This window comes from Canis lupus, chromosome 15 (genome assembly GCF_011100685.1).
Source record: "Canis lupus familiaris isolate Mischka breed German Shepherd chromosome 15, alternate assembly UU_Cfam_GSD_1.0, whole genome shotgun sequence".
NCBI lineage: Eukaryota > Metazoa > Chordata > Mammalia > Carnivora > Canidae > Canis > Canis lupus.
This window is the reverse complement of record NC_049236.1, coordinates 34,273,719-34,290,087: the sequence shown is the minus strand read 5'-3', so window position 1 is coordinate 34,290,087 and position 16,369 is coordinate 34,273,719. Positions and strand designations below refer to the sequence as shown.

Below are 16,369 nucleotides of genomic sequence, written 5' to 3'. Positions count from 1 at the left end.
TATTTGGACACTTCCGTGTGAATTTTATCAAGGCTATCCTCATCATCAGGGATCAAAACCTCTTCCATTACAGAGAGCTGCATTAGTCTTTTCCCACAGTCTTACAAATTCAATGAATGCACTGCAGCTGACTTCACACTCACTGAGGCCCAAGGCTGTTAAATTTTTACAGTGTTCAGCAATACAAGTAAGTTCAGTATCAAGAGTCTGAAGACCATTATTAGCACGTACCACTAACTCAATTAGTCGTGGACAGTTAAGACCAATCCGTCCTAGAATCACTTTGCTCACTGAACGATCAAAATAAAAGTGAGTAACAAGGTGAGTAACTGCCTTCAGGGAAGTTATCATCTCCCGGGAAACAAAGAAAATACATATGACCAATTACAAATCATATGCCAGGTGTAAAAACTGAGGAATGCACAAAGTGCCGTAGGACCAGGGAGGAGAGAGTAAGTGCATGTACCAGGGAAGGGTGGGGGCGCTCGATGAAGCTTGGCGAGGGAGCTGAGGGAGTGATACTTTAACTGAGGCCTTATGGATGTGTTTCTGGTCTTGAGCAAAACTTTATTGGTTCCCCTTAATCAATTACCCAAAGCCTGAAAGATGCTACTGGACTGGAAAAACAAAACCAGCTGATTCACAGGGTGCAGAAACTGTGAGCTCAATTGTAAAAGCTGCTTAAAAACAGTGGTTGACTAGGGGATCCCTGGGTGGCTCAGGGGTTTAGTGCCTGCCTCTGGCCCAGGGTGTGATCTTAGAGTCCCGGGATCAAGTCCCACATCAGGCTCCCTGCATGGAGCCTGCTTCTCCCTCTGCCTGTGTCTCTCATAAATAAATAAAATCTCTTAAAAAAAAAAAACAGTGGTTGACTCCTACTGGACTTTTACTCACACAGCCCCATCCTGACCGCCTGTCTGCCACATATTCCATGCACATTTGGCTGACTGTGTTCCTTTGTCTTGGTTTTTTTTTTTTTTTTCTTTATTTATGATAGTCACACAGAGAGAGAGAGAGAGAGAGGCAGAGACACAGGCAGAGGGAGAAGCAGGCTCCATGCACCGGGAGCCCGACGTGGGATTCGATCCCGGGTCTACAGGATCGCGCCTGGGCCAAAGGCAGGCGCCAAACCGCTGCACCACTCAGGGATCCCTGTCTTGGTTTTTAATGTCGTTCTGGGTACACAGTTATACATTATAATATCCTTTGTGCAATGAAAAAATTTTTAACAGAATTACATATAAGGAAACATGTCGAGCACACATAAAATACAACATTAGCAGCTGAGCTACCTATTGCAGTGGTGTTAAAATTCTTCGGACAGATGGATGCCAGGTACCTTCCAGATGGAACTCAGGTGTTAGCTGGGGCTCTCGCTGCCCTTCAAGATGTAGGGAAAATTGGTTCAAACCTCCATCAATGCTAGCCTCTGGAAACCAAAGGCCTTTCTCAACATTTTGGTGAGATTATGTTCTCAGGGCCTCCCTTATTTCCTGTGCTCCCAACTGCATGGATGTGTCTCCTTACTGCCCTGCACCTAGATGTGGATGTCTGCATCTCCAGGTTCACCTCCTGAAAGACACCTCCATGCGGGACACATACAAACCCAGCAGACTTCACAGAGAAGTTGGGGGATCCCATGGAATGGTGCCATTAAGGTCCTCTCCACAATCTTCTGCACTTAGCTGGTACCCTGACCCTCCACCCTACCCTCTCTTCTCTTTTGTTCTTACACATAACCTTCTTGCTCTATAAACAATCAATAAATGCTTCCCCTTGACCTCATGCAGAGTAGTTCTGCCAACATCCAGTCCTTTGGGGCCTCATGTTCTTCCTCAAGCATTCATCAAGGTGTTTTCCCCAAGATTATTTCCTTCATAAGCAAATTCTGCTGCCAGCTGTTCAGGTAATAGTATTTCCCTTTTCCCCAGCTCCTAACATCTGTATGTAAGAGGAGGGGCTGATCTTAGCAGAAGCAGCAAGAGTGTCAAGCAGATCCAGCAGTGGCCAGTGCAAACCACAGAGGTGGTACCAGGACATGTCACACAACCTTAGGCCTAAGCTGCTTGTGAGCATGTGAGACATGCCAAAGGTGAGGGAGAGATTTGCAAGGGGCAAGAACCAGCAAAATGAAAATTATTAATGTCAAAGAGCCAGCCCTATTAACCCTAAGATCTTAGGAAACAGGGACTGTGAGTAAAAACCCCTTAGAAAAGTTATAAGCTTGACAAGGAAAGGTCCAGTCCCAGAAATGTTTTCACAGATCCACAAGTAAATACTTAATATTTAGAAGATATTATAAGTATTATTCAGATGTCTTACATGGTAGTTCATAAAGAATGATCTTGGCAAAAGAACAGACTTCTATTTACATGCAAAAGAATATCAGTAACAAAACTGTTAGCTATGGCAGAAAAGAAAATCCCAATAGCCTGGTTTTTCTCTCAAGCTTATCCTTAAGACAAAAATTCTTTGAGAAAGAACCCAAAAGTCCTTGAAAACAAGCTTACCCAAGCTCTCTATCAAGTAAACACACATAGCTATGATTATACCCATTAGATAAATAGATAAAATCTGTTGATTCCAATTTATCACCTGTGTAGATGATTCTCAAAGTACTAACCTATTCTGAGACATGACCAAGGATTTCACTGTGGTCAGAGATTTCCTTATGCTTTCCTCAGAGAAGATTCATACTTGTTCAAATCCCTGTGTCAGCCCTAGCCTATCCCAGTCTAACAGCCAAATTGATAACAATGCACTTGCCCTAATCATGTTCTAGAAGGTTGTTCAATTATCACATTAAAATTAAGACTTAAACAGAGTTTTTAATTATATAAATAAAACTGGGAAAGGGCCTTTCTAGCAGTTGATCTTACTAAACTAGAAATTATTAAGTTGTTTGCTACATGAAAGGAAAAATGGGGGAGAAGGAAAGAACAAACTGACAACTAAAGACAAGCAAAGAAAGATAAGAAGAAACAAGACTGTCACAGATCAAAGAGCAAATGGAGCTGGTGGACCTCAGTTGTTTGCTCAAACTGGGAAGGGTTCCAGCTCTGCAGATGAATGGTGAGAAGTTCAACTACTACTGGAGAAGAGGACATGTGAACAACTATGAAATATTACTGTCTTTCCAAGAAATTGGGACATTAGACAAGACCCTTGTGGATGGGGCCCCTAACAGAATCTGACTAATGGAGATGACAAAACCCCCACACAGTATGTCTTTAACTTGCTTAAAAATGTTGAAAAAGCATTTACACAGTACATAAGCACAGAGTCCAAATGAGCAGGGGACAGAGGATGGAGGAAGAAGTATGGGATAAGACTGTATAGATTAGTCCTTGGGAGCAAAGTTCTTTGATCCTGAATCAGAAACAAAAATCATTCATTTGTTCCTTCATGCAGTTAGGTATTAACCTCCTATGTGTTCCAGATATTGTTCTAGGTACTGGGGAGACTGTACACACAAGACAGATAAGGAATCTGCTCTTCTGGAGTTTACAGACCAGGGGCCAAAAAAAAAAAGCACAAGCACAAGCATGCTTTTCTAGGAATTCAAAGAAAACAGGCTATGGGCAGGAATATAAACCAGGACTCTGTGGGCACTTTGGTTAGGGTAGTTAGGGAAAATCCCTCTCAGCTCTTATTGAGCTGAGGCCTAACTAATGAGAAAAAGCCAGTTTTATAAAGTGATCTATATGCCAGCAAGAGAGAAGAGAACTGAAAAGACCTTGAGGTTCAACACCCACTTGGTATATCTGAAGAACAAAATAGGGACCAGTGTGACTGCAGTAGTGAACCATGGGAGAATGCAGGAGATAAGGGATAGATATAGGCAGGAGCTGTGTCATGGAGTTTGGGTTTTCTTCTAAGTGCAGTGGGAAGCCAATGGAGGATTTTAAGTAGGAGAATGACATTTAGGTTTTAAATAACTTCTCTGGCTGCTACCTCTGGCAGACTGCAGGGGTGAGCGTGGAAGCAGAGAGACGGGTCAGGAGGCAATATGGCAGTCCAGTGGAAGATGTTAGACCTTTGGACTAGAGTGGGAACAGAGAGATGAGACAAATAGATGGACTGCCACACAATTCCTACTACTGTTGCAGAACATATACATACGATTGGGATTTCTATAAATTGAAGGAATTATACTCTAATCACCCATGCATGTCTTGAGTTGTTTATGGTTTGCAATTCTTCTATTCTTGCTTTCTGATGACAAATTACTTACCTTCATCAGCAACACTTCAGTCTCTTGTGGGTTGTTTGGGTAAATCCTCAGTATATAGTGATGCATACTTGTATTATTGATATTAACTTGCCATTTGTTCTTTCACTGTGGTATCCAGTACAAAGATTTGAGACACAAAATTTAAAATCTAGAAAATTCTATATAGTGTTAACTTCCATGAACTGAAGGGGACTTTATAATTTTATTCCAGTTGTGGAAAACCTCAATCCTGTTGAAACAGCATAGCAGTTAAGATCACAAACTGGATCTCAATACTCAAGGTTCAAATCAAGACTTTGCTACTTCGTAGCTGTGTGACCTTGGGAAGCTCAGTTATACAACTTTTCTGTTCCTTAGTTTCATCATCTGTAAAATGGGGATAATAATAGTACAACACTTATAATGCTCAAACTGTGCAACTCACAAAAACAGTGACAACTTGTATCTTTAAATGAGGGAGCATCCATAACTGGGATAATACTTGGCACATACTAAGTTCTATTTTTAACACAGAAAATATTACTACTATTCCTGCTACAACAACTACTATCAGTGTTACTGTTTATGACACAGTAAACAGTAAAACATACCGGGTTCTATGAAGATCAGTAAAACATACCGCAAAATCTATATAAGTGACAGATATAATAGCATAAATGGTGGCAAGCTTTATTACCAAATCTATCTGAATTCCAGGTCTTGGAACTCTTTGATGTACAACGCAGAGAAAAGAGAAGGGTCCTTTCATAAAATCTGGGCCAGCCTTAGAGCACATTATAAAACAGGTAGGTGGACAAGGGCCTGCGTGTCCTCTCACTCATTCCTACAAGCCTCTCCTACTTCCTACCTATATGTTCTCCAAGCCCCCAAGTACCTTTGTTTTGTCCTAAGACCTTTACTGTAATATTCGCCAGGCCAATTCTTCAAAAGTGAATTCTTTCTCTAGGACCTTCTACCCCCAGCTAGGTGTAAGGAGAAAAAAGTGCTTTTAAAAAATTTACAATGACTTGTAAATATAGCTATTAACATCTTAAGAGTCTCAGAAGTATTTCTATTCTTAAAAGAAAGTTTTTATCAGAAGTTCTAATTACTGGAAATTTAGGCAGAGTAAGAAAGCTAAGTAAAAAAAATCAAGCAGTCTAGAACACCATCAAGCTTATTTTGGAAGCTGGTCTTGAAATTAAAAAAAAAAATCTATCAGCACAATTTTCGCAGTTGGTTCTATTTTGAAACATAGTTGTTTCATTTAACCTAAATTTTTTCTACAACAGCTCCTGTGGGTAGCAGAGACCCCAATGTTTGAGCAAAGAAAGGGAAGAAGAGGAGAAGGAGGGATTCACTTTGTGTGACCAGAAAGAGAGAGTGTGTGTGTAACATTTTACATCTTGGAGGAGATGCTAATACTCAATAATCACTGTTAATTAAATGATTTCTTTTTCTTGCTAGGGAGCTATAAAATATGATTATTATTCATAATGAATTCAAACCTAGTCAAAATTTGAGACCTAGGGAGGCCATTCCTAAGGTCAAGGGCAAACCTGAATGCCGAGCATGCTTAAACTTGAAGAACCATGTTAGTTTTTCAAAGTTACCATCATCTTTGGTTTTTCTAGCACAAATGTCCCTTGCCAAAGAAAAGTTAGTGGATTAAGCCACAGATTGCATTCCCTGAGTCACTACAAAAAGGATTTTGGGGGACTTCCATCAAGAACGTAAAGTTACCAATATTCAAAAACTATAGTCCAAGCCAGGAAAATGTAAATAAAATAGAGATTCAAGACCAATGAAAATATAAATACACTTATACAGACCACAGTTGTTATAGCTAAGCTTCAGGTTTACCTCTGAGTTTCTTGGGGGCCAATGAGAAGAAAGAAATAGCATCCATTACAGTCATCAGAAAGGATAATACCTACTATTTTCATCCAGAGAGGCAAAGCTCTTCCTGCAGCTGAGCTCCACAAGAAATTTTTCAAGTGGACTTTGTGACCTTGAGTAACAGAGCAGACAACATCCTTGACTCCAGGACCTCAGGCCAGGGCTCACATTGTTTAGGAGTTCCTGCAAAATTCCATTAGGTGACAAGGTCCCAAGGGCGAGGAGAGGGGCTGGTATTCAATTCACAAAAGCAACATATGCACACAATTTTCTAAAACCAGGTCTGCTACCTAGATCACAAATTCAAATGAACTTTAAAGAGTTCAGACTACTTTTCCAGTTGTGAGATATCCAATTAAAGCCTCCAAACCGAGAATTTATCAAAGAAGAAAAAAGAAAAACCGCACAAAGAATTTGAACTGTGTTTGTTTTTTCTTTCTAAAATGCTATTTTCTGTAACAAACACCTCTTTTCACATTATCCTCCTTCCAGATGATGAAGCTATACAGTTTTTAACAACTTTATTAATGTGTACTTGACATACAATAAACCACATATTAAGTGTGGAATTTGATAGGATCTGACATATGTATACATCTGTGAAACAATCACCACAACCAAGATAATACCTATCTATATCCACCATTGCCTAAAGTCTTTGCCTGCCCTCGTCATCCCTTCCTCCCACCATACCCATAGCCCTCATCCCTAGTAGCCACTGACCTGCTTTCAATTTTTAAACCTCCATGATTTTAAAAGAACTTTCTTTAACCAAAACCTAAAATGTGTACTTAACACTATTACTTTGCATGTGTTCCTTAGTCATCCCCTGGATCTCCTAAACCAATCTATCATCTTATGCCCTATCTCTAAAATCATAAATGACTGAAAGCCAAATACTATGACTTCTGGTTCATTCGTGTTCTCGCAGAGGTGACTATATCAAGGGGACATATGGCACTCCCTCAAGAAAGATGGAATGACTGCTCTGGAGGCTTCAGCTTCCCAAGTAATTTTCTGGAGATAAAGTAACCATACTCTGAAAAAAAGATGACTACACCAAATACTTCTGGGACTCTGCTTGGAGGACTCAGATTCTCAGACAAAAAGTGTGGCCACTCTGAGAAGTAAGATGTTTCTGTCAGCCTGCGAAGCAGGTCAGGGGTCGTGGGGGGAGGCATCCACCACCATAGTCTCCGACTTTGAAAACTTGGTTACTGAGGACAGAATACACAAGTGACCCATAGGAGGAAGAAGACAGAAGAGCTAAGAGCTGTGAGACAAAGCGTCGGGGACTCCAAGGGACAGAGCTGCTTCTCAGTGCAGCCGAGGCTTCATTATCCAGACAATGACAGTCAAAAGGACTAACATCCCACAATGCTTGCCCACACCCAGCCTCCTGCCCCACAACAATGCTGGGAATAAACAGGGTTACTGACCTCCTCTGGAAGGTTAGAAATTGAGGCTTAGGTAGATCAACTGACTGCTGAGGAGAGCAGAGCTGGGACTGGAAAGCATCGCCTTCTGATTCCAGCACCATTGCTACTTCTCCTTCCCCAGACAGCATTCTCAAGAGGTAACAGAACATGACAAACTCAGAGCCTCATAGGCTCCCCTAATAACCAACGACATCATTCTAAGAAGGGCTCTATGACACATTTGGCTAAGGGGTGCTCTGAGATCAGTCCTTGGGCCTGAGGGACCACACACATGGTGACCAGGTGCCACGGCAGCGGTGTATTTCCTCAAGAGTATATGCATATTCCAATGGTCCTAAGAGGAGCAATATTTCAAATGTACCAGAGAGGCTCAGCACTTCATGAAACACCAAATTATCCTTTAAGGAAAAAGTAGGATAATTGATAACACTATTAAGTTAGTTTTTTTTTTTTTATTAAGTTAGTTTTTGAAAAATTTTGTATTCTTGCATATCAGGCTTCCTTGAGGTAAAACGTATCTATCATCACCATCATCACTGTAAGTGCCTAATAATGCCTGGCATATATTCAGCCTCAAAAGATATCCATGGAATGAATGAATCAGGTCAACAGGCCACAACACAGAATTCTTTAATTCTACTGTTAAAACACTCTGACAGGAAATTTATTCATCCCCAAATCATGGCAGAATAATTATGGTCAACAATGAGGCAATCCTTTCTAGTTCAGAGAGTTTTAAAGAACTTAGTATAAGCATGTATTTCTGTTCACTAAAGTCTTCTGAGAAAGGATATAATTTGTTCATATTCTTAGGGGAAATCTATCCCGGAGCTTCACAGAATGCTATACTATTTTACAGGAAAAAAAACAAAACAAAACTCAGTTTGCTAAGAGGTAAGTAAGTACAAGGCTCTTTAAGCAGACATCCTATAACACATGGACAATGAGCACCATTCCTTTCCAAGCAATTCTGTTGGGAAGCTACAAATATATTCCAGTGATACTGCTTTTTGAGCCAAAAACCTGCAGAATGCCTCTCTTTCAACTGTCTTTACCTTTATGATCAGTTTATGTGACATACATTAACACTTACATTACTTTATGGTCCTGACTCATTTCTAACCAAAAATTACTCTAGCCAGTCTGACCACCACCTACGTAGCAGACTTAGTCATGAAGAGTTCTTGGCCCGCCTCCCAAATCAAATCTACCTTCTCTAAGAATGAATACCATCAGTGTAAAAATTTGTCAGCAAAATGCACCAAGGGCTGTAAAGGCAAATTCTAAAGGAAGACTTCAAGGATACCTTGAACAACAGCACATCACTGGAGGATCTGTGTAGCCTCTCAAGGTGAACACAGTTCTGTACACACTGTAATCTGCCACGATAGTCTTGTATATGACAAGTCCATTAGGTCTTGGTTATCTTTATATTATTCCCTTGGAATAGTGCCCTGCACATAGTAGGGCATGTAGCAGATTCTTTTCAAAATAGATTTTCCTTGGGAATAATCAAACTATGAAATTATCAGTCACAGCAGGATCTCCACGCTACTAGACTTTTTTCCTGAGGAGGAAATGCCATATTGTTTCCTCACTGTCAAAAGTGGTTTTTCAGAGTAACCATCTATTTGATTTTACTGCCTCCTATGTCCACTGACAAATAGAAAACATATCCTTCTAAATTAGGTCTTTTAAAGATGAAATCTCTATTTTTAAACAACTGAAATGTAGGTTGAAGAGATTTCAGAATCTATGAAAAAGCACTGGCATCTATCATTCCTTTCTAAATGTTGAACAACTGGCCATGAATGAGAAATGAGAAAATTATAGAAGATCTACCACCAGGGCAGTGGTAATGGAATTAACATTTAGAATGTGCCTACTATGTGTTAAGTATTGTGCTACATGTAATCTTTAGGAAATCCAACAAAAAAGGTACTGCCATTCTCATCTCTATAGATAAAGAAACCTGAAACTTTAAGAAGTTAAATACAGACATATGTACAAGTTAACATATTTATTAGAGGGCAGAGCCAAGGTTCAAACTCAGGTTTGTCAGAACCCAAAACCCTCCTTTACCTCTTAAATATGGAGTCTATCCCAGAAGTCTAAAAAGCAAAAGGCCCATTGTCCAGCCAGCTGTTGTTGTAACCAACAACAGTGATTTGATAAAAATGAGACTTGTCAGTGTTTGGGTGTGAGGATGGGTGAAATAGGTGATGGGGATTAAGGATGGCACTTGTTGTGATGAGTACCAGGTGCTGAATATAAGTGTTCAATCACTAAATTGTACACCTGAAACTAATACTGTGCTGTATGTTAAATGGAATTGAAATAAAAACTGACAAATTGACTAAATATATATATACATACATACATAAAATAGAACCACATGATCCAGCAATTCAACTTTTGGGTATTAAAAAAATAAGACTTGTCAATGTTTAAAAACATGGAGTCTTATATAAAATATGGATATGTACTTCCCCTATATCACATTCACTTCACTCATTTGCCTGCACAGCCTCTGAGTCTGTGACCCCTATTTCCTGTTGCCTTGCCAACATTTCCTTTTAAGGCAAAACCCAAAGCTAACATTCCACTGTCTCATTTTACCTGGATTCCCCGCAGGAACTTAAAATCACACCATTTGGATGAAACAGAATATAATCAGTGAGATCAAATATAAGCCTTTTATACAGAATCTAAGGCCAAAGAGTTAAGTGACTGGTTCATGGTCACAAGCAATAGGACTAGATCTCTAATGTTCTTAATCTTGTCTGCCCAGCTACCCAGCTTCTCTTTGGTAGCCAAGCATATATCTGAGTTAATGACCTGTGAAGTGGGGTTTCACTATTCTTCCAAAATTGTTTGATATTATCATGAGCTTGCATTTTTAATGCTGGTACTGCCAAGACTTCAAATCTATTTTCTTTCATTCACCAAAGGGCTCCTATGAACAAATCACTGCTTTTATAGATCCACTCCTTGGCATTCTTTCCTGTTCTGCCAGGAGCTGCCAACAGCAGTTGTGGCTGAATACTGAAGGGTAAAAGAAGGTATAAAGGAAGCTCCAGAGAAGCATCCTTGCCTTCTAACTCATAGGTCAAGGACTAGAAGATGAGGAAGAGGATACCAGTCAGTGACTCAAGCGTACTACCCTCTGGAGGAGACACAATTTTAATTTTTAAATTTTTTACTTCTGATGTTAGCCAGAGAAAATCAGTTTGAGTCATTCTCAATTATTACATAAATACTAAAGCATATTCCAATCATATAAGCTGGCAAAGTTTCTTTTCCTTACTCTCAAAGGTACTAAGTTGATCAAATTTGAATTTTTAAAGCTTCCTCTTCTGGGCCAGGAAAAAAATACTAAAGAAACAGCTTGCCAACTGCAAATTATTTTTAGAAGTGTTTGTAGCATATGCATTATCAAATACAGTTTCTATTTTTTTTAAAAAAAGCAAAACACCATATTGGACTCATTCCAATGTTTCTATATGTGACTGAAGCCAGAAATAGCAGTTGTAAAAATATCACTCTTTTGAGGAAAGTATACCACATTAATAATGAGTTGGGCCTAAAGAGATTTTAGGATTTCAAAGTAAGCTGGTTCCATGCTTCTCTAATGAATCAGGAAAGAATAGGCACACTCCTTTTACTAAGCAGGAGAAATTGTTTTATTTATACCAAAATGATATTTCTTTGCCATTTGTTTTCATTTCATTTCTGACCTAATTTCTTTCTAATAATCATGAATGAATATCCATTCTTATGTTCCTTAACTGCCTTGGCAAAGTAGCCAGGCCAATTGGCTTTCCCGCTGGACAGTAAATCACTCTGGAACCCTGTTTTCTAATATCAACTATCAACTTTGTCTATCTAATATCAAATACCAAAGATTTGCCACATGTGCTTTATCAATTTCTTCATCTCTTTTCTGCTTAGCTTCAGATATCTGTAAAACCATAAAGTGAAGCTCTGGCGCATAACCCAAGTTTTTAATGTGCCCTAATGTCTGTAAAGGGGCAAGTCATGGCAGTGGGGATCTGGGTGGGATTACTTTCTGCCAGTGCCCTGAGACTGCACAGTAGTTAGACAGCAAAGGCTGAGGACTCAGAATGACTGAGTTGAGAGCACAGCTCTGCCATTTACTAGGTGTGCAACCTTGGGCAAATCATTTAACCTCTCTGTGCTTCAGCTATTCACCTCAGCTTTAAAACAGGATCACTGAGAGGGTTAAACATTAATAGGTATTTAAAGGACCTTGTGCAGCTTCTGGCATACAGTGAGAGTCAATATTTATTATTTATTATTTATGCATTTTTGATGTGTTCACTGGCATGCCCCAGGTAGGAGTAAAATGTTGTCATTTAGCTTGACTGTATTTATGCTTTGATTACTGAAGGAAACAACAATGTCAAACTCATTAACACAATTTCCTAAGATTCCAGTCAGACATCTCTAAGGGCATAAATAATGTGGGACTGGCCATGAAGTACCACACTGCAGGTGTTTGGAAAAGTCACACTAAATCTTATAGAGCAGGAGGTATGATTCATGCATGCCCTGCAGCAGGAGTTCAGTGATGTGGCTTTGCTATCATTCCCTGACTGATGACTGCTACTTCTTACATCTACAGTATCACACATGACAGATGACAATGACATGGCTGCACATGCCCGTGGGCACACCTGGGTCTTACAAAGGCCAAAATAATTTTGCAAGAGAGTAAAGTAAATCATGGCTCAGGGGGAAGTTCAGGATTTATTTGTTTGCTTTAGAGAGTTTCTTTATTGGGATAATCCTAAAAGTATTTTTGCAAACACAAGAGAAATGAAATCAGCCATTTTTCTCTGGCCTCCATTTCTAGTAAAAAGATATCAAATATTGCTGTTGAAGAACAGAAGAACAAGCATTAAAATACCTTATTTTGTGGCTTTAAGTTACAATTTATAGAGGTTTATTTCTTTACAGGTATGAAGAAAGTTGCTACATATTACAATCCCATCACTGCTTTGCCTTTAATTAGGTCTTTGTAATTATTACAATCAGAAAGATACCTTGCATCTTTCTCATACACAAGGAATACACAGATGCTACTGTATTTGATTTATCCTTACTTACTCAGTGTTTAAAATTTATCCATAAACAAAATTAAAAATAGAAATAGAAAGACTATAAAATCAAAGGACTATTTCTGGGAAGCAACTTGAAATAATGCATAAAAACTAAGATTTGGGTGACAGACATATGTGGGTTTGTGGACAAGAAATGTCAGCTCCCCACATTTCAGTTTCCTCATCTGAATAGTTAGAAGGCTTGGTAGCACCACAGTGGTGCCTGGGACAAAATGTGGCTGAGTAAACAACAGTCGAAGCAGAAGGAATGAAAGAAATGCTAAAAGGCAGGGAGACAGGAGAAAAGGGAGTGAGTAGCCATGATCCTGCTTGGGTTATACAAATAGTAGCTATAATCCAGCCCATTTGCCAGGATTTGGCCTCTAAAAAATAGTACAACTTGATCTTCCTTATTATGCAGATTTTCCATATACAACAAAGTAGAGAGAAAATTGTAAAGAACCACCATGACACATCAACAAACCATTACACCCACCATTCTGATTTCACCTACTTCCCTAAACACTTCTTTTTCTTTTGCTGGAGTATATTTAAAGAAAATCTTGGGGATCCCTGGGTGGCTCAGCAGTACAGCACCTGCCTTTAGCCCAGGGTGTGATCCTGGAGTCCCAGGATCGAGTCCCCACATCAGGCTCCCTGCGTGGAGCCTGCTTCTCCCTCTGCCTGTGTCTCTGCCCCCCCCATCTCTGTTTGTCATGAACAAATAAATAAAATCTTAAAAAAAGAAAGAAAGAAAGAAAATCTTAGGCATCATATCAATTCAATAGTAAGTGCTTCTGTAGGTAAAGACTTAATCACAATACCATTAGATCAATAAAGTTATCAATAACTTCTTAATAACACTTAAGAGCTGTGTTTCATTCTCTCCTATCGTTTAAAAAAATAGAAAGGGGGACGCCTGGGTGGCTCAGCGATTGAGCATCTGCCTTTGGTTCAGGGTGTGATCCCGGGGTCCTGGGATCAAGTCCCACATCAGGCTCCCTGCATGGAGACTGCTTCTCCCTCTGTGTCTCTGCCTCTCTCTCTGTGTCTTTTGTGAATAAATAAAATTTTTAAAAAAGGGTACTTTTATATTATTTTTGTTCAAATTAAGTTCCAAACAAGATCTAATACATGGAATAAAGTTATCAGTAATTTCTTAATAACATATAATAGGCTTGTGTTTCATTTTCTCCTATTGTTTAAAACAAGAAAGGTAATTTGACATTATTTTTGTTCAAATCAAGTTCCAAACAAGATTTATACATGGCATTTGGTTTACAGGTCTCTTAAGTTTTTTAACTTAAAACTATTCCCCCTCCCTACTTTTTTCCATATATGTATTTGCTTGAAGAAATCGGGTCATTTGTTTTGTAGAACTCCCCACACTCAGGACTTGGCTGATTGGTACCCTAGTAGTGGTATTTAGCATGTTCCTCCAACCCTTGTATTTCCTGTAAACTAGTAGGTAGATACTGAACCTTGATGAGATTCTGGTTCAAACTCATGCAGAAGGGACGTGGGCAGAATACTGCATAAGTGGTGCTGTTCTCTTCAGTCAGATCACATCAGGAGTAATATGTCTGACTATTCTACTTTTAGTGACCAGTGGGTTCAAATGTTGTCAAGCTGATTCTCAATTACAAAGCTCCAATTTCACTTCAGATTTCACCATCCATTAACGATTGTTGCCTGGCTCCATTATTTCATTAAACATTGCAAAATAGTAGTTATCTATTTCTAGCACCCTTCTGCACTTATTAGCTGGAATCTCTATAAAGAACCTATTTTGGCACTTCCTTTCGGGTGGCAGCAAGAGCGAGAGAACAAGGTGGAGAACAAGGTGGGGCGCTGCCTGCCCACCCCCAAATGCCACACTCTGTCCATGCACCACCCACGCATCCTTGCTCCTTATCATGTTATTGCTAAGTTCCACTTCTGGTACTTTGTGTCTCAGCTGAAGAAGATGAAGCCTTCAGGGGAAATTGTCTACTATACACAGGTGTTGGAGAAAGTCCCCTCCATAGGTGAAGAATGTGGGTACCCGGCTGCAGCAGCACCCACGGCATGCACAAGGAGTATGGGGACCTGACCACTGCAGGCGCTGTCACCCAGCGCCACCAAGCCATGGGCACCCGGCACCATGCCTGGGCCCAATCAATCCAGATAATGAAGGTAGAGGAGACTGCAGGCAGCAAGTGCCACCATCTGGCAGTCAAGCAGTTCCATGACTGGGAGATGGAGTTCCTGCTGCCCCTATCACGTCTTACCTCCCAGCAAAAACCCCACTTCCCCACCATGAGGCCCAATGTTTTCTTTCAGATGTGGAGCCTCCTTGTCATCAAGTATGCTCAAATACCCTCCATGGGAAAATTAAAAAAAAAAAAAATTTACCCTAAAGTACAGGCTGTGCATGTGTGTGTTTATAGATGTATATACATAAATATTATTTTACTATATTAATATTTCTATATTATTATTTATTATAAATATGTTTTACTTCCCTTTCTTCTTGCGCTGCAAGTAGCATACTCCACAAATATTTTTTCCATTTTATTTGTATCACTTAACGGTAGATCCTAAAGATTACTTCATGGCAAGATGTAGAGGTTTTCCTTGTTCCTTCTTATAATGGACATTATTCCTCTTTATGAACATACCATTTGGCTATTCAACCATTTCCCTATCGATAGATAGTTGGAAGGTTTCTAGTCTTCAGCTATTACGAACAATCTGTGTCTGTATCACTGTGGATTTCTGACACAACATTTAAATGAACTTTTCAAACCTAAGTTAAACATGCCATCTTAAAAATGGTATTTTCAATGCAATTACACTTACCAAGATACAATATGGCATAGAGTAGAGTTCTTTAAAGTGTGGTCCACCACACACCTGCATCACCTTGTCTCCTGGGGTATGTGGCAAAAAATACGAATTTCTCAGCCTAACCCCAGTCCTTCTGAATAATCAAGTGTGAGACTCCCTGATCTAGTGGGGAAACCACTGTACTTAGAATGGAAAGACTGTCATCTGGGTTCAGTCAGGAGATCAGAGCTGACATGATCAGCCCTGGTTTCTTTGGGAATGATTCCTTGTATGTTAGAGATAATAAATACCTTCGCTACCAACTTCACAGGATTGCTAGGTAGTTCAAATACAATTACGTTTGAGAGATCAGTTTGAAAACTAAGGTAAAATTAAAATGTTAACATCCAGTAAGAGGAAGGGCATCTGCTCAAGCAATGTTCCCATCTTCTCCATTAGCAAACATCCTTACTTACAAAATTAATCTTAAAGACACACAATTTTCCCTAAATGCCCGCATTCCTTCATTGATTCATTCATCAAGGTTCATGTAAAAGAAGTTGGCCAGTTGAATGCAGCCAAAATGCATTCTTTATAGAATACACACTGCTCTTCAGGAATACCCACCTCACCTCTGTCCAGGACACCATAAGGCAGTCACGACAAGGATCTGATCCAACAGACAGAAAAAAATAATTCAAGGCCACTAAGAGTCTGCCTTTGATTAATTTTATACAAAGGTGGAAAATGCTTGATGCCTCAGAAATCATTGCCAGTATTGAGACACACAAAGAAGGAAAGAAAAGCCCAACTACCATAATGCCCTACAGAAGAATTCGTTCTGCCATAATTTAGTGCATGGTGTACTTTCAGTCTGGTTCTATAAA

General features: G+C 39.6%; 2 protein-coding genes across 8 annotated transcripts in view; one reads left to right on the top strand and one right to left on the bottom strand.

The window, feature by feature from the left end:
* Positions 1 to 16,369, bottom strand: part of CRADD (CASP2 and RIPK1 domain containing adaptor with death domain) — a 172,673-nt gene that overhangs the window by 56,888 nt on the left and 99,416 nt on the right. The gene's annotated exons all lie outside the window — the stretch shown is intronic.
* Positions 1,325 to 16,337, top strand: LOC102154256 (60S ribosomal protein L18a-like). The gene is given in 4 exon segments (XM_038557618.1): positions 1,325 to 1,390; positions 14,488 to 14,722; positions 14,725 to 15,019; positions 16,223 to 16,337. Coding segments are annotated over 4 exon segments (711 nt in total).